Source organism: Cyanistes caeruleus, chromosome 34 (genome assembly GCF_971803275.1).
Source record: "Cyanistes caeruleus chromosome 34, bCyaCae1.hap1.1, whole genome shotgun sequence".
In the NCBI taxonomy this organism is placed as follows: domain Eukaryota; kingdom Metazoa; phylum Chordata; class Aves; order Passeriformes; family Paridae; genus Cyanistes; species Cyanistes caeruleus.
This window is the reverse complement of record NC_141735.1, coordinates 1507942-1529192: the sequence shown is the minus strand read 5'-3', so window position 1 is coordinate 1529192 and position 21251 is coordinate 1507942. Positions and strand designations below refer to the sequence as shown.

Here is a 21251-nt window from a genome sequence, read left to right as displayed (position 1 = left end):
GCCGAGGCCACGAGCCCGTTCCCCGCCCTTCCCGCTCCCTTTCCACGCACGCGTGCCGGCCCCGCCCGCGCCACCGCCCCCTCGCCCCGCCCCTCTCCCCTCCGCGCCTGCGCATTGGCCGAGGGCTCGCGCGCTTCGCGCTCCGCCCCCCCTTCCCGCCCCCCCCCGTATAAATAGCGCGCCCCCCGCGCGCGCCCCCTCAGACCCCCCGCGCCCCCCGCGCCGTGAGGAGCCGCCGCCGCCGCCATTATGGGGGTGAGCGGGGCCGCGCCGCGCCCGGGGGGAGCTCGGCCTGAGGGGAGAGAGGGCGGGGGTGGGGCCTGCGAGGCGCCGCTGAGCGGATTTGTGGCCGCCTGAACGGGTGGAGGGGTCGCCGCGAGGGGATACGGGAGTTCTGCGAGGGAATCTGGGGTCGTCTGAGAGGGTGGGGGGGCACCGCGAGGCCCTCCGGGGGTTTTGTGCGGGCATTTGGGGTCGTCTCAGAGGATGAGGAGGCTCTTTGGGGCGATACGAGGCTACCATGGGCTGATTTGGGATCTTTCTTGGAGATTTGGGACTTTCCGTGAGGTTTTGGGGTTGTCTGAGGTCATTTGGGGCCTTCAGGAGGACGCTTGTGGCTCTGCGAGGGGTCTGGATGCTGCTATGAGGAAATTTTGGGGGTTATCTGAGGCTGTTGGGGCTTCTGTGAGGGTTTTAGAGCCTGGCATGAGAATTTGAGGTTCCCACGGCGAAATGTGGGATCTTCTGAGTGGATTCGAGGCTCCCTGAGCGGGTTTGGGGCCATTATAAACGATTTGGGGGTCTCGGGGCTGTGTAGAGAGGGTTGGTCAGGACTGGGGGGGATTTGGGGTGGATTTGGGGTGGATTTGGGGATCTCTAAGATGAATTTGGGGCTGCGCTCCCCCAGACACCTCGCACGATGTCCCATCCAACCCTGAACCCCAACTGCTGCAAAATTTCCATGTCCTCCCCTCAAAAATGAGCCTAAAGTGGAGATTTGTGCATCCACATCCCAGCAGCAGGTGGTGGCTGCTCCAGCCCCCCAAAACACCTGAAATCCCCCCAAACCCACTGCCAGATTTATTTCTGGGGGACACTTTGCCCTGTCCCCCTCCCCAACCCGCTGCTTTTCCTGTCAAATCTTTGCTTTTGGGTTTACTCAATTTTGGTGGAGCTGAAGTTGAGGAATCCCAGTCCGTCTGTGATCAGAGATTTGGAGGGATCCCAGCAGGATCCTCTATTTTGGCTAAAATCCCCCACATTTTTACCACCAGACTCCTCAAATTTGGGGAAAACCGCTCCAAACTTGTAACTTGGTGTCGCCTCCTCATCCCACCCAAAACCCCCAAGATTTTGGTCAAAACCCCTCAAACCTCACAACCCCATCAGCGACGCTCCCACGGGGATACCAAAAACATCACATCGATTTTTACACCCCAAAACCCATTTTCCCCAAAGATTTTAGCCCAGCTCCACGATTGTCGATCGTTTTGGGGCAGAACTTTTGGGATTGCCGGCGGGGCAGAGCTTTGCCGGGATGGGATTTGGTGCGAATTCCCGGGATTTTGGTGCGTTTTTTCCCCGTTTCAGAGGAAGTCGAGCAAAGCCAAGGAGAAGAAGCAGCGGCGGCTGGAGGAGCGCGCGGCCATGGCCGCCGTCTGCGCCAAGGTCGAGGCCGCCAACAAAGTGAGTGTGGAGAGCGAAAACGGGGAGAAAAAGGCCGGAATCGGTGAAAATCCCGCCAGCGCCCCGCTGGCGCTCGGCCGCTCTTTGGTCTCTTCCAGCTCCAAGATCCCCTCGAGGCTTTCCCGGTGTTCAAAAAGTACGACAGGAATGGGTGAGTGACGGTGTTCCTGGAGTGTTCCTGGTGTTCCCAAGGCCATTCCCGGTGTTCCCGGAGTGTTCCCGGTGTTCCTGGAGTGTTCCTGGTGTCCCCAAGGCCATTCCTGGTGTCCCCAAGGTCATTCCCGGTGTTCCTGGAGTGTTCCCGGTGTTCCTGGAGTGTTCCCGGTGTCCCCAAGGCCATTCCTGGTGTTCCTGGAGTGTTCCTGGTGTTCCCAAGGCCATTCCCGGTGTTCCCAAGGTCATTCCCGGTGTTCCTGGAGTGTTCCTGGTGTCCCCAAGGCCATTCCCAGTGTTCCAGGAGTGTTCCTGGTGTCCCCAAGGCCATTCCTGGTGTTCCCGAAGTGTTCCTGGTGTCCCCAAGGCCATTCCTGGTGTCCCCAAGGCCATTCCCGGTGTTCCCAAGGCCATTCCTGGTGTTCCCGAAGTGTTCCTGGTGTTCCCAAGGCCATTCCTGGTGTCCCCAAGGCCATTCCTGGTGTCCCCAAGGCCATTCCTGGTGTTCCTGGAGTGTTCCTGGTGTCCCCGAGGCCATTCCTGGTGTTCCTGGAGTGTTCCTGGTGTCCCCGATGCCATTCCCGGTGTCCCTGATGCCATTCCTGGTGTCCCCGATGCCATTCCCGGTGTCCCCAAGCCCATTCCCGGTGTCCCCAAGCCCGTTCCCGGTGTCACCGTGTGCCATCCCGCAGGCTGAACGTGTCCATCGAGTGTCGCCGCGTGTCCGGCCTGGAGCCCTCAACGCTGGACTGGGCCTTCGAGCTGACCAAGGCCAACATGCAGACACTGTGAGTGCCACCTGTCCCCTGTTCCTGTCACCTGTCCTTGTCACCTGGCACCTGTCCTTGTCACCTGTCCTTGTCACCTGTCCTTGTCACCTGTCCCCTGTCCTTGTCACCTGTCCTTGTCACCTGGCACCTGTTCCTGTCACCTGTCCTTGTCACCTGGCACCTGTCCTTGTCACCTGTCCTTGTCACCTGTCCTTGTCACCTGGCACCTGTCCCTGGCACCTGTCCTTGTCACCTGTCACCTGTCCTTGTCACCTGTCCCTGGCACCTGTCCTTGTCACCTGTCACCTGTCCTTGTCACCTGTCCCTGGCACCTGTCCTTGTCACCTGTCACCTGTCCTTGTCACCTGTCCTTGTCACCTGGCACCTGTCCCTGGCACCTGTCCCTTGTCCTTGGCACCTGGTACCTGTTCACCTCCCCATCCCCGTTTTTCCCCATTCCCGTTTTTCCCATTTTCCCCATTCCCATTTTTCCCCATTTTCCCCATTTTTCCCATTTTCCCCATTCCCATTTTTCCCCATTCCCGTTTTTCCCGTTTTTTCCCCATTCCCATTTTTCCCATTTTCCCCATTCCTATTTTCCCCATTTTCCCATTTCCCCATTTTTTCCCCATCCCATTTTCCCCATTTTTCCCCATTTTCCCCATTTTCCCCATTTCCCCATTTCCCCATTCCCGTTTCCCATTCCCCATTTTTCCCCATTCCCATTTTTCCCCATTTTTCCCCATTCCCATTTCCCCATTTTCCCCATTTTTCCCCATTTCCCATTTCCCCATTTTCCCCATTTTTCCCCATTTTCCCCATTTTTCCCCGTTTTCCCCATTTTTTCCCATTCCCATTTCCCCATTTCCCCATTTTTCCCCATTCCCATTTCCCCATTTTTTCCCCATCCCATTTTCCCCATTTTCCCCATTTTTCCCATTTTTCCCCATTTTCCCCATTTCCCCATTTTTCCCATTTTTCCCCATTTTCCCCATTTCCCCATTTCCCCATTCCCGTTTCCCATTCCCCATTTTTCCCCATTCCCATTTTTCCCCATTTTTCCCATTTTTCCCCATTTTTCCCCATTTCCCATTTCCCCATCCCCATTCCCATTTCCCATTTTTCCCCATTTTCCCCATTTCCCCATTCCCATTTTTCCCCATTTTTCCCCATTTTCCCCATTTTCCCCATTTTTCCCCATTTTCCCCATTTCCCCATTTCCCCATTCCTGTTTCCCATTCCCCATTTTTCCCCATTCCCATTTTTCCCCATTTTTCCCCATTTCCCATTTTTCCCATTTCCCATTTTCCCCATTCCCATTTCCCCATTCCCATTTCCCCATTTTCCCCATTTTCCCCATTTTCCCCATTTCCCCATTCCCATTTTTCCCCATTCCCATTTTCCCCCATTTTTCCCATTTCCCCCCACTTTTCCCCATTTCCCCATTTCCCCATTTCCCCATTCCCATTTTTCCCCATTTCCCCATTTCCCCATTTTCCCCCATTTCCCATTTTCCCCATTCCCATTTTTCCCCACTTTTCCCCATTCCCATTTCCCCATTTTCCCCATTCCCATTTCCCATTCCCCATTTTCCCCATTCCCATTTCCCCATTTTTCCCCATTTTCCCCATTTTTCCCCATTTCCCATTTTTCCCCCATTTTCCCCATTTATTTTCCCCCTTTTCCCCATTTTCCCCATTTCCCATTTCCCCATTTCCCATTTTCCCCATTCCCATTTCCCCATTTCCCATTTCCCCATTTCCCATTCCCCATTCCCATTTCCCCATTTCCCCCATTTTTCCCCATTCCCATTTTTCCCATTTTTCCCCATTTTCCCCATTCCCATTTCCCCATTTCCCCACTCCGGTTTCCCGTCCCAGCTACGAGCAGAGCGAGTGGGGCTGGAAGGAGCGGGAGAAGCGGGAGGAGCTGCGGGACGAGCGCGCCTGGTACCTGCTGGCCCGCGAGCCCGGCGCCGGCCCCGTCGCCTTCTCCCACTTCCGCTTCGACGTCGAGTGCGGGGACGAGGTCCTGTACTGGTGAGAGCGGCTTTTGGGCTGAAATCCGCCGCTTTTGGGGCCTCTCCCCAGCTTTCTGAGGTGGCTCTGGGCTGTGTTCCCGCAGTTACGAGGTGCAGCTGGAGAGCAGAGTCAGGCGGCGCGGGCTGGGCAAGTTCCTGCTGCAGATCCTGCAGTTGGTGGCCAACAGGTGAAATCTGGGGGGTTTGGGTGAAATTTTGGGGTTTTGGGGTGAAATCTGGGGGGTTTGGGGTGAAATTTTGGGGTTTTGGGGTGAAATCTGGGGGGTTTGGGGTGAAATCCGGGGGTTTTTGGGTGAAATCTGGCGGTTTTGTGGGCTGGGCAAGTTCCTGCTGCAGATCCTGCAGTTGGTGGCCAACAGGTGAAATCTGGGGGTTTGGGTGAAATTTTGGGGTTTTGGGGTGAAATTTTGGGGGTTTGGGGTGAAATCCCGGGGTTTTTGGGGTGAAATCTGGGGGGTTTGGGGTGAAATCTGGGGGGTTTGGGGTGAAATCTGGGGGGTTTGGGGTCAAATCCAGGGGTTTTGGGGTGAAATCTGGGGTGTTGGGGTGAAATTTTGGGGTTTGGGTGAAATCTGGGGTGTTTTGGGGTGAAATCCAGGGTTTGGGGTGAAATCTGGGGTGTTTTGGGGTGAAATCTGGGGGTTTGGGGTGAAATCTGGGGGTTTGGGTGAAATTTTGGGGTTTTGTGGGCTGGGCAAGTTCCTGCTGCAGATCCTGCAGTTGGTGGCCAACAGGTGAAATCTGGGGGGTTTGGGGTGAAATCTGGGGGGTTTGGGGTGAAATCTGGGGGTTTTGGGGTGAAATCCGGAGTTTTGGGTGAAATCTGGGGGGTTTGGGGTGAAATCTGGGGGGTTTGGGGTGAAATTTTGGGGTTTTGGGGTGAAATGTGGGGGTGTTGGAGTGGGATGGGAGTGGTTTGGGGTGAAATGTGGGGTTTTGGGGTGAAATGTGGGGTTTTGGGGTGAACCCCGGCCCCTTTCCAGAGCAAACCTGGGGCAGTTTGGGGGTGACTGAGGCCCTTTCTGGGCTGAACCCGGGACAGTTTGGGGTGAACCCGGGACAGTTTGGGGTCAAACCTGGGTCAATTTGGGCTGAACCCAGGACAGTTTGGGCTCGATCCCAAACCCCTTTCTGGACCGAACCCAGAACACTCCAGGCCAAACCCAGAACAGTTTGGGCCAAGCCCAGGACAGTTTGGGGTCAAACCTGGATCAATTTGGGGTGAGCCCAGGACAGTTTGGGGTGAGCCCAGGACAGTTTGGGGTGAACCCAGGACAGTTTGGGCTCGATCCCAAACCCCTTTCTGGGCCGAACCCAGATCAATCTGAGCCGAACCCAGCACACTCTGGGCCGAACCCAGATCAATTTGGGCCGAACCCAGATCAATTTGGGCCGAACCCAAATCAATTTGGGCCGAACCCAGATCAATTTGGGCCAAGCCCAGCACACTCTGGGCCGAACCCAGCACACTGAGCCGAACCCAGATCAATTTGGGCCGAACCCAGATCAATTTGGGCCGAACCCAGATCAATTTGGGCCAAGCCCAGCACACTCTGGGCCGAACCCAGATCAATTTGGGCCGAACCCAGATCAATTTGGGCCGAACCCAGCTCAATTTGGGCCAAGCCCAGCACACTCTGGGCCGAACCCAGATCAATTTGGGCCGAACCCAGCTCAATTTGGGCCGAACCCAGCTCAATTTGGGCCAAGCCCAGCACACTGAGCCGAACCCAGATCAATTTGGGCCGAACCCAGATCAATTTGGGCCGAACCCATCACACTCTGAGCCGAACCCAGATCAATTTGGGCCGAACCCATCACACTCTGAGCCAAACCCAGATCAATTTGGGCCGAACCCATCACACTCTGAGCCGAACCCAGATCAATTTGGGCCGAACCCATCACACTCTGAGCCAAACCCAGATCAATTTGGGCCGAACCCAGCACACTTGGGTCTCCCCCCAGCGCCCCCGTCCGTCTGTAACCCCCGGCTCCTTGCAGCACGCAGATGAAGAAGGTGATGCTGACGGTCTTCAAGCACAACCAGGGCGCTCTGCAGTTCTTCCGCGAGGCGCTGCAGTAAGTGCTGCCCGCCCCGCCAGCCCCCCGCCCAGCCCCGCGCCGCCCCCAGCCCCGCCGGCAGCTGACAGCAGGGACACCGGGAGGTGACAGCAGGGACACCGGGAGGTGACAGCAGGGACACCCTCTCGTTGCAGTGGCCGGGGCCGGGCGCCGCGGGCAGGCGGGGCAGGGGCAGAGACAGAGGTGGGTGCTCGGGGAACCCCCTCCCCAAAATAACAACCAGACTCGGGGATCCCCTCCCCAAAATGAAAACCAGACTCGGGGATCCCCTCCCCAAAATAACAACAACCAGACTCGGGGATCCCCTCCCCAAAATAACAACCAGACTCGGGGATCCCCTCCCCAAAATAACAACCAGACTCGGGGATCCCCTCCCCAAAATAACAACCAGGCTAGGGGATCCCCCTCCCCAAAATAACAACCAGATTTGGGGATCCCCTCCCCAAAATAACAACCAGACTTGGGGATCCCCTCCCCAAAATAACAACCAGACTTGGGGATCCCCTCCCCAAAATAAATAACAACAAAACTCGGGTATCCCCTCCCCAAAATAACAACCAGGCTCGGGGAACCCCTCCCCAAAATAACAACCAGACTCGGGGATCCCCTCCCCAAAATAACAACAAAACTCGGGGATCCCCTCCCCAAAATAACAACCAGACTCGGGGATCCCCTCCCCAAAATGAAAACCAGACTCGGGGATCCCCTCCCCAAAATAACAACCAGACTCGGGGATCCCCTCCCCAAAATAACAACCAGACTCGGGGATCCCCTCCCCAGAATAACAACCAGACTCGGGGATCCCCTCCCCAAAATAACAACAAAACTCGGGGATCCCCTCCCCAAAATAACAACCAGACTCGGGGATCCCCTCCCCAAAATAACAACCAGACTCGGGGATCCCCTCCCCAAAATAACAACCAGGCTCGGGGAACCCCCTCCCCAAAATAACAACCAGACTCGGGGATCCCCTCCCCAAAATAACAACCAGACTCGGGGATCCCCTCCCCAAAATAACAACCAGGCTCGGGGAACCCCCTCCCCAAAATAACAACCAGACTCGGGGATCCCCTCCCCAAAATAACAACCAGGCTCGGGGATCCCCCTCCCCAAAATAACAACAACCAAACTCGGGGATCCCCTCCCCAAAATAACAACAACCAAACTTGGGGATCCCCTCCCCAAAATAACAACCAGACTTGGGGATCCCCTCCCCAAAATAAATAACAACCAAACTTGGGGATCCCCTCCCCAAAATAACAACCAGACTCGGGGATCCCCTCCCCAAAATAACAACCAAACTCGGGGATCCCCTCCCCAAAATAACAACCAAATTTGGGGATCCCCTCCCCAAAATAACAACCAAACTTGGGGATCCCCTCCCCCGCTGTCGGCACCGCCCCCCAAAATTCCCGGAGTGGGGGTGGGGAAGAGCCCGGTTTTGGGTTTTGCCCCTCTGAGGAAGGGTTTGAAGGTGGTTTTGGGGATGGTTTGTGTCATTATGGGGTTTTTAAACGGCTTTTTTATAGTTTTTTTTTAAAGGATTTTTAAAAGATTTTTTAAAGGATTTTAAAGATTTTTTTCAGGTTTTTTAGAGGATTTTTAAAGGATTCTTTTAAGGATTTTTAAAGAATTTTTAAAGATTCTCTTTAAAGTTTTTTAAGTTTAAATTTCTCCTTTTCTCCTCATCTCCAAAATCCATTTTCACTTTCCCTTTACCCAGATCTGGAATTTTTGAGCCCAAATTTGGTTTAAATGCATTTAATTTTTCACTTTTTTCGTTTTTGGGTGTTTTTCACCCATTTTTCACCGTTTTTGGGTGTTTTTCACCCATTTTTCACCATTTTTGTGGTGTTTTTCACCCGTTTTTCACCGTTTTTGGGTGTTTTTCACCCATTTTTCACGTTGATTTTTCCGGGTTTTTTTCTGCCCTGGATGTTTTGAATTCTTTTTTTTTTTGTTAAATTTTTGGGGCTTTTTTACCCATTTTTGGGTGTTCCCCCCTCCCATTGCCAGTTTGGGGTGACACTGGGGGGGTCAGGGTGACACCGGGGGGGTCTGGGTGACACCGGGGGGGTCTGGGTGACACCGGGGTGATGTGAGGTGACACCGGGGGGTGTTTGGGTGACACTGGGGGGGGGTCAGGGTGACACTGGAGGGGGTCAGGGTGACAAGGGGGCGTTTGAGGTGACACTGGGGGGGTCAGGGTGACACTGGGGGTGACACTGGCGGGGTCAGGGTGACAGTGGGGGGGGTTTGGGGTGACACTGGGGGGGATCAGGGTGACACTGGTGGGGTCAGGGTGACACTGGGGGGGTTTAGGTGACACTGGGGGGTTTGGGGTGACACTTGAGGTGACACTCGGGGGGGTCAGGGTGACACTGGTGGGGTCAGGGTGACATTGGGGGGTTTGGGGTGACACTGGGGGTGACACTGGGCTGATTTGAGGTGACACTGGGAGGGTTTGGGTGACACTGGGGGGGTTTAGGTGACACTGGGAGGGTTTGGGTGACACTGGCACGGTCAGGGTGACACTGGGGGGGTCAGGGTGACATTGGGGGGTTTGGGGTGACACTGGAGTGATTTGAGGTGACACTGGGAGGGTTTGGGTGACACTGGGGGGGTCAGGGTGACATTGGGGGGTTTGGGGTGACGTTTGGGGTGACACTGGGGGTGACACGGGTGATTTGAGGTGACACTGGGAGGGTTTGGGTGACACTGGGGGGGTCAGGGTGACACTGGGGGGGTCAGGGTGACACTGGGGGGGTTTAGGTGACACTGGGGGTGACACGGGGAGGGTTTGGGTGACACTGGGGGGGGTCAGGGTGACTTTGGGGGTGACCCTGGGGGGATTTGAGGTGACACTGGGAGGGTTTGGGTGACACTGGGAGGGTTTGGGTGACACTGGGGGTTCAGGGTGACACTGGGGGGGTTTAGGTGACACTGGGGGTGACACTGGGGTGATTTGAGGTGACACTGGGAGGGTTTGGGTGACACTGGGGTGATTTGAGGTGACACTGGGGTGATTTGAGGTGACACTGGGAGGGTTTGGGTGACACTGGGGGGGTCAGGGTGACACTGGGGGGGTTTAGGTGACACTGGGAGGGTCAGGGTGACATTGGGGGGTTTGGGGTGACGTTTGGGGTGACACTGGGGGTGACACTGGGGTGATTTGAGGTGACACTGGGAGGGTTTGGGTGACACTGGGGGGGTCAGGGTCACCCTTGGTGGGGGGGGGAGGGGCTCAAGCTGAATTCGGGGCTCCCCGGGGTGTCCCCATGGGGGGAGGGGGCGGGGGGGTGGCGGTCACCCCGTGTCCCCCGCTGTCCCCCCAGGTTCGAGGTGGACGCCACGTCCCCGAGCGTGTCCGGCTGCTGCGGGGACGATTCCTCCTACGAGATCCTGAGCCGCAGCACCCGCTTCGGGGACCCCCACCCCGGGGGGGGCCCCTGCGCCGGCTGCTGCCACTGAGCCCCCCCGGACTGCCCCCAGCCCCCCCCGGGGGGTGACACCAACGCCCCTTCCCCCTCCCCAGCCCCCGGGCCGGGTTTGGGGGCCGGAAGGGCATTTTTTGCGCTTTTATTTTGGGTTTTTTTTCCTTTTATTTTGTTTTTTTTCTTTTATTTTGTTTTTTTTCTTTTCTTTTGTTTATTTTTTTTTTCCTTTTATTTTGTTTTTTTAAGCGGTTTTGTTTGTACGTCACAAATAAATAATGAGGGAACTTTAATCACGGCTCCTGGTGTTGGCGGGCGAGGTTATGCTAATATGCTAATATCATGCAAATACCATGCTAATATCATGTTAATACCATGCTAATATGCAAATACTATGCTAATATCTTGCTAATACCATGCTAATATCATGCTAATGAAGCGCGGTTAAAAGCACCGAGCGCGGCTCTGCATTAATTATGTTAATGAGGGGGCGTGGCGTTACACGCGCCTAGAGAGGGGCGTGGCTTAGCGCGGGAGACGTCGGCGCGCGCCGGAAGTGACGTCACGAGAGCGCCGCCGCCATGCAGCCCGCAGCCCTCATCGCCCGCTCCCTCCTGCGCTCCGCGGCCCGGCCCGGCCCGGCCCGGCGCGGCCTCACCTCGGGGCCTCCGCAGAGCCCGGTGGGGCTCGGGGTGAGCGCGGGGGCCGCGGGGGGCGCGGGGTGACCTTGGCGGGGGGCGGAGGGAGGGGCCGGGCGGCACTGACGGCGCTGTGCCCGCAGGACACCGCGGTGGGCCTGGTCGCCGTGTTCGTCTCGATCCTCGGCCCCGCCGCCTGGGTGCTGGGACACCTCAACCACTACAAGAAACGGGAGGAGTGAACCGGGAGCCCCGCCGCGAGCACCGGGACCAGCCGAGCCGGGACCCCCGCCCCGAGCACCGGGACCAGCCGCCGGGACCACCGGGGAGCGCCGCTCCCGCACCCCCGGGACCCTCCCCGTCCTCCCCACCCCAATAAAGGCCGCGGCTTCCGCCTGTGCCGTTCTCTGTCGGGTCCCGCCGTTACCGGAACCGGGCCGGGACCTCACGGGCAATGGGGACGTTGCTAAGGGCGGGGTTTGTTGCCAGGGGCGGGGCCAGCGCGGTGGTCGGGGCGTGTCAGGGGCGGAGCCCCGCCATCCCCGGGGGCTCCGTGAGACGGGGTCGGTACCGGGGCTCGGATCCTCAATTCCGGGTCCGAATTTAGGGGGGCGGGGTCTCATTCCCGGATCATTTGATGGGCGGGGTCTCGTTCCCGCCATTCCCCACCCGCGGCCGCCGTTACCATGGGCGTGGCCTGTTGCCATGGGCGTGGTCTGCGAACATAGGCACGGCTACATCAGGCCCCGCCCATTGGGGGGCGTGGCCTGTTCCGTTCCCTCCCGGAAGCCCCGCGGGTTCCGTTCCGGTCTCGGCAGCACTTCCGGCGGAAGGGACGTGGCAGTGACGTCAGCGCGGCCGGAGGGTCCCGGCGTCCGGCCCGAGCCCGCGGTGAGGGGCGGGGGGAGCTCGGGGGGGTCCCGGGGAGGTCCCGGTGTGGCCGCTCCCCCCTCCCGGTGACCCCGGTTTTGTGCCGCAGCCGCAGGCGATGAGCCCCGATGCAGGCGCGCCGCCGGCTCGGCCCTAGGCAGCGCGAACCGGGCGCGTACCTGGGGCCCCCCCAGACCCAAATCGTGCCCCCCCCGGAGCCCCCGCCCGCAGACGTCATGTCGTGTCGCGACAGGACCCAGGAGTTCCTCTTCGCCTGCAAATCGCTGCAGGGCCGGCAGGTGCGCGACCCCCGGGACCCCTCCCGCAGGAGCGGGGGGTCCCGGCCGGCAGAGCCCCCGGGCCCGGGACCCCCCCCCCCCGAACCCGCAGCCCCCTCCCCGCTCCGGGGGCTCCCCCTGAGCGCTCTCCCCTCCCGCAGGAGCGGGGGGTCCCGGCCGGCAGAGCCCCCGGGCCCGGGCGGCAGCGCAGCGAGTTCAGCCTGATGGCAAAGTGAGGAGGGGGCGCGGGGGGGACAGGATGGGGGCGGGGAACCCGGGAATTGGGGTTGGGGTCCCCAGGTGTGGGGGGGAGGGTCTGCAGGTGTGGGTGGGGGTCCCCAAGTGTGAGGGGGGAGGGTCCCCAGGTGTGGGGGGAGAGGGTCCCCAGGTGTGGGGGGAGGGTCTCAGGTGTGTGAAGGGGGTCCCCAGGTGTTGGGGGAGGGTCCCAGGTATGAGGGGAGGGTCCCCAGGTGTGAGGGGGTCCCCAGGTGTGGGGTGGGGGGCCCCCAGATGTGTGCGGGGAGGGTCCCCAGGTGTGTAGGGAGGGTCCCAGGTGTGGGGAGGGTCCCAGGTGTGTGTGGTGTGGGGGGAGGGTCCCAGGTGTGGGGGGAGGGTCTCAGGTGTGGGGGGAGGGTCTCAGGTGTGGGGGGAGGGTCCCAGGTGTGGGGGGAAGGTCCCAGGTGTGTGGGGGGAGGGTCTCAGGTGTGTGGGGAGGGTCCCAGGTGTTGGGAGGGTCCCAGGTACGGGGGGAGGGTCTCAGGTGTGTGGGGGGAGGGTCCCAGGTGTGGGGAGGGTCCCCAGACCCCCACCCTGACCCCCCCAGGCGCATCGGGAAGGACCTGAGCAACACCTTTGCCAAGCTGGAGAAACTGACCATCCGTGAGTGGGGGGCTTGGGGGGTCCTGGGGGGGCTTTGGGGGGTCCTGGGGGGGTCTCCCTGACCATCCATGAGTGGGGGGCTCTGGGGGGGGCTTTGGGGGATCCTGGGGGGCTTTGGGGGGGCTCTGGAGGGTCCTGGGGGGGGTCCTGAGGGAGCTTTGGGGGGGTCCTGGGGGGCTTTGGGGGGTCCTGGGGGGGCTCTGGGGGGGGTCTCCCTGACCTTTCGTGAGTGGGGGGCTCTGCAGGGTGGTCCTGGGGGGCTTTGGGTGGGTCCAGGGGGGCCTTTGGGGGGGTCTCCTTGTCCATCCATGAGTGGGGGGCTTTGGGGTGGTCCTGGGGGGCTCTGGGGGAACTTTGAGGGGACTTTGGGGGAGTCCTGGGGGACTTTGGGGGGTCTCCCTGACCATCCGTGAGTGGGGGGCTCTGGGGGGTGGTCCCGGGGGACTTTGGGATGGTCCTGAGGGGCTTTGGGAGAGTCTTGGGGGGGGTCTTGGGGGACTCTGAAGGGGTTCCCTGACCCTCCGTGAGTGGGGGGCTCTGGGGGGGTCCTGGGGGTCTTTAGGGGGGTCCTGGGGGGGTCTCCCTGAGCTCCCCCTCCCCCGCAGTGGCCAAACGCAAATCCCTGTTCGACGACAAATCCGTGGAGATCGAGGAGCTCACCTACATCATCAAACAGGTGACTGGGGAGGGGTCCCCAGGGGGTTTTTGGGGGGTCCCCAGGGGGTTTTTGGGGGTCCCCAGGGGGTTTTTGGGGTCCCCCTGAGCCCCCTGCCCGCCTCGCCCCCTCCCCAGGACATCGGCAGCCTGAACAAACAGATCGCGCAGCTGCAGGAGCTGGTGCGGGCGCGGGGGGGCCCGGCCGGGCGCCACCTCCAGAGCCACTCCAACAGCGTGGTGGTGTCCCTGCAGGTGGGGACAGCTCGGGGAGGGGCTGGGGAGGGGTCTCACAGACCCCCCGGAGCCTCCCAACCTGCTCTGACCCCTCCTCAATTCCCTCCCCAGTCCAAACTGGCCTCCATGTCCAACGATTTCAAGTCGGTGCTGGAGGTCCGCACGGAGGTGAGCGCGGCGCCGTCGCGTCCCTCGCTCCTCCCCTGCCTCCTCCTGCCTTTTATTCCTTTTTCCCTTTTCTCCACGTTTTTGGGTCGGTTTTTTTACCCCATTTTTCATTTTTTATTTTCCTTTTTTCTTCTTTTTCTCCTTTTCCCGTTTTTTTTTCCCTCCCCGTTTTTTCTTGTTTTTATTTTTCTTTTTTTCTCTCGTATTTCTCCTTTTTCTCCAATTCTATTTTTCTCCTTATTCCACATTTTCCACCTTTCTGCTATTTCTTCCCATTTTTCCCTTTCTCTTCCCCCATTTTTCCCCCATTTTCCCCCATTTTTCCCCATTTTCCCCCATTTCTCCCCCATTTTCCCCCTATTTTCCCTTTTATTTTCCCCCCATTTTTTCCCCATTTCCCCTCCCATTTCCCCCCCAATTTTCCCCATTTCCCCCCTCATTTCCACCCCATTTCCCCCCATTTTTCCCCATTTTTCCCCATTTTCCCTCCCATTTTCCCCATTTTCCTCCCATTTTCCCCTCCCATTTCCCCCCATTTTTCCCCCCTCACTCCCGTCCCCTCTCTCCCATTTCCCTCCTCATTTCCCCCCTCATTTCCCCCCCATTTTCCCCCATTTTTCCCCATTTCCCTCCTCATTTCCCCCCCATTTTCCCCCATTTTTCCCCATTTCCCCTCCCATTTTCCCCCATTTCCCCCCTCATTTCCCTCCTATTTTCCCCCCATTTTTCCCCATTGCCCCCCATTTCCCCCCATTTTTCCCCCCTCACTCCCGTCCCCTCTCCCCCATTTTTTCCCCATTTCCCCCCATTTTTCCCCATTTTCCCCTCACTCCCGTCCCGTCTCCCCCATTTCCCCCCTCATTTCCCCCCATTTCCCCCCCTCATTTCCCCCCATTTTCCCCCCCTTCTCCCATCCCCTCTCCCCCATTTTTCCCCATTTTTCCCCATTTCCCCCCCGTTTCCCCCCATTTCCCCCTCTCTCCCGTCCCCTCTCCCCCATTTTTCCCCATTTCCCCCTGTTTTTCCCCATTTCCCCATTTTTCCCCATTTCCCCCTCTCTCCCGTCCCCTCTCCCGCATTTCCCCCCCCATTTTTCCCCATTTCCCCCCATTTCCCCCCCATTTCCCCCATTTCCCCCCCATTTCCCCCCATTTCCCCCTCATTTCCCCCCGTTTCCCCCCATTTTTCCCCATTTTTTCCCCATTTCCCCCATTTTTCCCCCCATTTCCCCTCTCTCTCCCGTCCCCTCTCCCCCATTTCCCCCCGTTTCCCCCATTTCCCCCCATTTCCCCCCATTTCCCCCCCATTTCCCCCCATTTTTCCCCATTTTTCCCCATTTTTTCCCCGTTTTTCCCCATTTCCTCTCTCTCCCGCCCCTCTCCGCAGAACCTCAAGCAGCAGCGCAGCCGTCGGGAGCATTTCTCCCGCGCCCCCGCCCTGGCCTCCAGCAGCCTCGGTGAGCCCGGGGGTCCCCGGTGGGGAAAGGGGAATTGGGGGGGGTCCCCGAGCCCCCTGCCAACCCCCCTGGGCCCGCAGGGAGCCCGGCCGTGCTGCAGGAGCCGCCCCAGCAGCGCGCGGGGGCCGTGGCCATCGAGATGGACGCGGGCAGGGCCGGCCAGCAGCTGCAGCTCCTGGAGCAGCAGGCGAGCGCCCCGAGAGAGAACGGGGACGGGGGGAAATGGGGAGATTTGGGGGGGAAATGGGGAGATTCCGGGGGAAAATGGGGAGATTCCGGGGGAAAATGGGGATTTGGGAGGGAACTGGGGAGATTCCGGGGGAAAATGGGGAGATTTGGGGAGAAATGGGGATTTGGGGGGAGAAATGGGGAGATTCTGGGGGAAGTGGGGATTGGGGGGGGGGGAAAATGGGATTTGGGGGGGGAAATGGGGATTTGGGGGGGGAAATGGGGATTGGGGGGGGAAAAATGGGGGTTTGGGGGGGAAAAATGGGGATTTGGGGGGGAAAAATGGGGAGATTCCGGGGGGAAATGGGGAGATTCGGGGGGAAAAATGGGGAGATTTGGGGGGGAAAATGGGGATTGGGGGGGAAAAACGGGGACTGGGGGGGGAAATGGGGAGATTCTGGGGGGAAATGGGGATTTGGGGGGGAAAAAATGGGGATTTGGTTGGGGAAAATTGGGAGATTTCAGGGGAAATGGGGATTTGGGGGGGAAAAACGGGGATTTGGAAAGGTTTGGGGAGGGGAAAATGGGATTTGGGGGGGGAAAAATGGGGATTTGGGGGGGAAAATGGGGATTTGGGGAGAAAAAATGGGATTTAGGGGGGGAAAATGGGATTTTTGGGGATAAAAAAATGGGATTTGTTGGGATTTGAATAGGATTTGGGGGGAAAAAAAGGGGATTTGGGGGGATTTGAATGGGATTTGGGGGGGAAAATAAGGATTTGGAAAGGTTTGGGGAGGGGAAAAGGGGATTTGGGGGGGGAAAATGGGTAATTAGAGAGGAAAACGGTGAATTAGGGTGGGAAATGAGGAGTTTTGGGGGAAATGGTAAATTCAGGGGAAAATGGGGGGTTTGGGGGGAAAAGGGGGTGGGAGGTCCCGGAGGGATTTGAGGAGTCTGGGGGGAGGTTGTGGGGCCCAGGGGGAGATTGGGGGGATCAGAAGGGGTTGGGGTCCCAAAGGGGGGTCCCAGAGGGGTCTGGGGTCCCAGGGGGGTGTCCTGGGAGGGTCTGGGGTCCCAGGGATGTTCCAGAGGGGGTCCCAGAGGTGTCCTGAGGGGGGGTTTGGGGTCCCAGGGGTGTCCCAGAGGGGTTTGGGGTTCTGGGGGGGTTCCCAGAGGGGGTCCCAGAGTGGTCTGGGGTCCCAGGAATGTCCCACGGGGGGGTCAGGTGTCCCAGGGGGTCCCAGGGATGTCCCAAGGGGGGGGTCAGGTGTCCCAGGGGGTCCCAGGAATGTCCCAAGGGGGGTCTGGGGTCCCAGGGGGGTGTCCTGGGAGGGTCTGGGGTCCCAAGGGGGTTTCCAGGGTGGGTCAGGGGTCCCAGATGTGTCCCAGGGTGTCCCAGGGTGTCCCAGGGGTGTCCCAGGGGGTCCCAGGGATGTCCCAGGGTGTCCCAGATGTGTCCCAGATGTGTTGGGGTCCTAGGGGTGTCCCAGATGTGTCCCAGGTGTGTCCCAGGGGTGTCCCAGATGTGTCCCAGGTGTCCCAGGGGTGTCCCAGGGGGGTCCCAGGGATGTCCCAGGGGTGTCCCAGATGTGTCCCAGGTGTCCCAGGGGTGTCCCAGGGTGTCCCAGGGGGGTCCCAGGGGTGTCCCAGGGGTGTCCCAGGGTGTCTCAGGGATGTCCCAGGGATCCCAGGGGTGTCCCAGGGGTCCCAGGGGTGTCCCAGGGTGTCCCAGAGGGGGGTCTGGGGTCCTAGGGGTGTCCCAGATGTGTCCCAGGGGTGTCCCAGGGATCCCAGGGGTGTCCCAGAGGGGGGTCTGGGGTCCTAGGGGTGTCCCAGGGGGGTCCCAGGGGTCCCAGGGGGGTCCCAGGGGTCCCAGGGGTGTCCCAGGTGTCCCAGGTGTGTCCCAGGGATCCCAGGGGTGTCCCAGGGTGTCCCAGGGGTGTCCCAGGGGTGTCCCAGAGGGGGGTCTGGGGTCCCAGGGGTCCCAGGGATGTCCCAGGGATGTCCCAGGGGTGTCCCAGGGATCCCAGGGGTGTCCCAGGGGTGTCCCAGGGGTGTCCCAGATGTGTCCCAGGTGTCCCAGATGTGTCCCAGGTGTGTCCCAGGTGTCCCAGGTGTGTCCCAGGGCCGGTTTTTGAGGATCTGGGGTCCCTCCCCGCAGGATTCGTACATCCAGAGCCGGGCAGACACCATGCAGAACATCGAATCCACCATCGTGGAGCTGGGCTCCATCTTCCAGCAGCTCGCACACATGGTCAAGGAGCAGGAGGAAACCATCCAGAGGTGCCCCCAGACCCCCCCAATTCCCCTCCCTCACCCCCCTCTGCCCTTCCCCCTTCCCCACCCCTTCCCTTCCCCGCTTCCCCCTTCCCTCCCCCTCCCCTGCCTCATTTTTGCCTCATTTTTCCGCTTTTTTCCCCACTTTATTTTCGCTTTTCTTCATCTTTTTTGTTTTCCTTCCCCGTCTCTCCGCCCTTTTCCCCCCCAATTTCTCACCCCCTCCATTTTCTCCTTATTTTTCCTCATTTTCCCGCTCATTTTTATCTCTGTTTTCCCCTTTTTTCTCCCATTTCATCTCTTTTCTCCCATTTCTCCCCGTTTTATTCCCTCTTCCCCCCAATTTTCCACCAATTTTCCCTCAATTTTCCCCAGTTTTCCCCCCATTCCCCCCCAATTTCCCCATTTTTCCCCCAATTTTTCCCCAAAATTTCCCCCAATTTTTTCCCATTTCCCCCCAATTTTCCCCCCAATTTTCCCCCCAATTTTCCCCCCAATTTTCCCCCCAATTTTCCCCCCAATTTCCCCCCCAATTTCCCCATTTTTCCCCAAAATTTCCCCCAATTTTTTCCCAGTTTTCCCCCATTTCCCCCCAATTTCCCCCCAAATTGCCCCCAATTTTTTCCCCATTTCCCCCCCAAATTTCCCCCAATTTGCCCCCCGATTCCCCCTCATTTCCCTCCCCATTTCCCCCCATTCCCCCCAATTTCCCCCCAATTTTTCCCCCAAATTCCCCCCATTTTTCCCCCAATCCCCCCAATTTTCCTCCCAAATTTCCCCCAATTTTTTCCCAGTTTTTCCCAATTTCCCCCCCAATTTCCCCCAATTTTCCCCCAAATTCCCCCCATTTTTCCCCCGATTTCCCCCAATTTTTTCCCAATTTCCCCCCCAATTTCCCCCCAATTTTCCCCCTCATTTCCCTCCATTCCCCCAAATTCCCCCCATTTTTCCCCCAAATTTCCCCCAATTTTTTCCCAGTTTTCCCCAATTTCCCCCCATTTTTCCCCCAAATTTCCCCCAATTTTTTCCCATTTCCCCCCAATTTCCCCCCAAATTTCCCCCAATTTTTTCCCATTTCCCCCCAATTTTTCCCCCAAATTTCCCCCAATTTTTTCCCAGTTTTCCCCAATTTCCCCCCAATTTTCCCCCAAATTCCCCCATTTTTCCCCCAATTTCCCCCCAAATTTCCCCCAAATTTTCCCCAATTTTCCCCCAAATTTCCCCCAAATTTCCCCCTCATTTCCCCCATTCCTCCCCAATTTCCCCCCAATTTTCCCCCAAATTCCCCCCATTTTTCCCCCAATCCCCCCAATTTTCCTTCCTCCCAAATTTCCCCCAATTTTTTCCCAGTTTTTCCCAATTTCCCCCCCAATTTCCCCCAATTTTCCCCCAAATTCCCCCCATTTTTCCCCCGATTTCCCCCAATTTTTTCCCAATTTCCCCCCCAATTTCCCCCCAATTTTCCCCCTCATTTCCCTCCATTCCCCCAAATTCCCCCCATTTTTCCCCCAAATTTCCCCCAATTTTCCCCCAATTCCCCCCATTTTTCCCCCAAATTTCCCCCAATTTTTTCCCATTTCCCCCCAATTTTCCCCCCAAATTTCCCCCAATTTTCCCCCAATTCCCCCCATTTTTCCCCCAAATTTCCCCCAATTTTTTCCCAATTTTCCCCCCGATTTCCCCCCAATTTTCCCCCAATTTCCCCCCGATTTCCCCCCAAATTTCCCTCTCTGTTCCCGCCAGGATCGACTCCAGCGTGGAGGACGCTCAGCTCAACGTGGAGGCGGCTCACGGGGAGATCCTCAAGTATTTCCAGTCGGTGACGTCCAACCGCTGGCTGATGGTGAAGATCTTCCTCATCCTCATCGTCTTCTTCATCGTCTTCGTCGTCTTCCTGGCCTGAAATCCCTCCTTTTCTCCCCGTTTCTTCCGCACGGACTCGGCCCCGCGGGGCTCGGACACGGACACGGGACCCCCTCCCCGCTTTTTCCATCCCCCCCCTCCCCGATCCGGGGGTCTCTCTGCCCGGGCCGGGGTCTCTGGGAGCTGTGGGAATCCTGGGAATGCTCTGGGACCCCTCCCCATGGACCATGGGACCCCCAAAATGGGGCTGGGGACCCCTCTGGAGAGCCCTGGACCCCCCAAACTGGGGCTGGGGACCCCTCTGGAGAGCCCTGGACCCCCAAAATGGGGCTGGGGACCCCTCTGGAGAGCCCTGGACCCCCAAAATGGGGCTGGGGACCCCTCTGGAGAGCCCTGGACCCCCAAACGGGGGCTGGGGACCCCTCTGGAGAGCCCTGGACCCCCAAAATGGGGCTGGGGGTTCCTCAAGAGAGCCCAGGACCCCCAAACTGGGGCTGGGGGTTCCTCAAGAGAGCTCTGGACCCCCAAAATGGGGCTGGGGGTTCCTCTGGATAGCTCTGGACCCCCAAACTGGGGCTGGGGTCCCCTCAGGAGAGCCCTGGACCCCCCAAACTGGGGCTGGGGACCCCTCAGGAGAGCCCGGGACCCCCCAAACTGGGGCTGGGGACCCCTCAGGAGAGCCCGGGACCCCCAAAATGGGGCTGGGGACCCCTCAGGAGAGCCCTGGACCCCCAAAATGGGGCTGGGGGTTCCTCTGGAGAGCCCTGGATCCCCCAAACTGGGGCTGGGGACCCCTCTGGAAAGCCCTGGACCCCCAAAATGGGGCTGGCGGTTCCTCTGGATAGCCCAGGACCCCCCAAACTGGGGCTGGGGACCCCTCAGGAGAGCCTGGGACCCCCGGAAAGGGGTTGGGACCCCATTGGTGACCCCGGGGAGTTTGGGGGGATCCTCTGGGCTTTGGGGGGGCTGCAGGAGCCCAGGTAAAGCTGTGAGACCCCCGGGGTGGGGGTGTCTGAACCCCACGAGCCTTTGGGGGGGTGCGGGACCCCCCTGAAAACCCCGGGACCCCCAAAAAGGGGGGGAGGGGTGGAGCTTGTTATAACGGTGGGGGGGCTGTGGGACCCCCCTGGGGCCTCAGCCCCAAATTAAAGCCTTGGCACCCCCAAAAGGGGGGGCTGTGGACCCCATTAAAGCGATTTGGGTTCCTCTGGGGGGGCTGCAGACCCCCAAAATGGGCCTGGGGACCCCCAAAATGGGCCTGGGGACCCCCGAAAGGGGCCTGGGGACCCCATTCAATTAACGGGGGGGGGCTGCAGGAGCCCCTTGGGAACAGGAGCCCCCCGTTAAAGCCTTGGGGCCGCCAGGGAGGGGCTCTGGGGATGCCCTGAACCCTTCAGGGAGCCTTTGGGGCGGCCGCAGCCCCCCCCGAACCCCTCGGGCCCCCCAATAAACCCCTGGGCCCCCCCGAACCCCGCGTTGTGTTTTTTGTCTCCCGGGCCGGGACTCGAACCCGCGGCCTCGGGGCCTTTCCCCGGGGGGGGGGGGGAAGGGGGGGGAGTGGCGACTGCGCGTGCGCGCGTGACCCCGCGGGCGGAAG

At 59.3% G+C, this 21251-nt stretch overlaps 2 protein-coding genes across 5 annotated transcripts; both read left to right on the top strand.

The window, feature by feature from the left end:
* Positions 1 to 103: 103 nt before the first annotated feature.
* On the top strand, positions 104 to 10459 carry NAA40 (N-alpha-acetyltransferase 40, NatD catalytic subunit). 4 transcript variants are annotated; one of them, XM_086870943.1, is made up of 9 exons: positions 104 to 255; positions 1591 to 1686; positions 1785 to 1837; positions 2532 to 2627; positions 4490 to 4648; positions 4734 to 4817; positions 6652 to 6729; positions 6867 to 6915; positions 10068 to 10459. In XM_086870943.1, exons 1-9 carry the CDS (start codon positions 250 to 252, stop codon positions 10239 to 10241), a joined length of 795 nt encoding a protein of 264 aa, XP_086727069.1. In that variant the 5' UTR covers positions 104 to 249; the 3' UTR covers positions 10242 to 10459. The 4 variants fall into 4 exon arrangements, with proteins under 4 accessions (XP_086727069.1, XP_086727070.1, XP_086727071.1 ...); XM_086870944.1 differs by lacking the exon at positions 6867 to 6915; XM_086870942.1 differs by lacking the exon at positions 104 to 255 and having other exon boundaries at positions 892 to 1686.
* A 265-nt stretch (positions 10460 to 10724) lies between these two features.
* STX5 (syntaxin 5) lies at positions 10725 to 21123 on the top strand. The gene is made up of 12 exons (XM_086870946.1): positions 10725 to 10858; positions 10948 to 11695; positions 11784 to 11973; positions 12114 to 12184; positions 12776 to 12831; positions 13437 to 13507; positions 13624 to 13740; positions 13834 to 13890; positions 15277 to 15346; positions 15427 to 15533; positions 17676 to 17797; positions 19535 to 21123. The coding sequence occupies exons 3-12, from the start codon at positions 11803 to 11805 to the stop codon at positions 19692 to 19694; spliced, it is 1002 nt and encodes a 333-aa protein (XP_086727072.1). The 5' UTR covers positions 10725 to 10858; positions 10948 to 11695; positions 11784 to 11802; the 3' UTR covers positions 19695 to 21123.
* Positions 21124 to 21251: the final 128 nt, after the last annotated feature.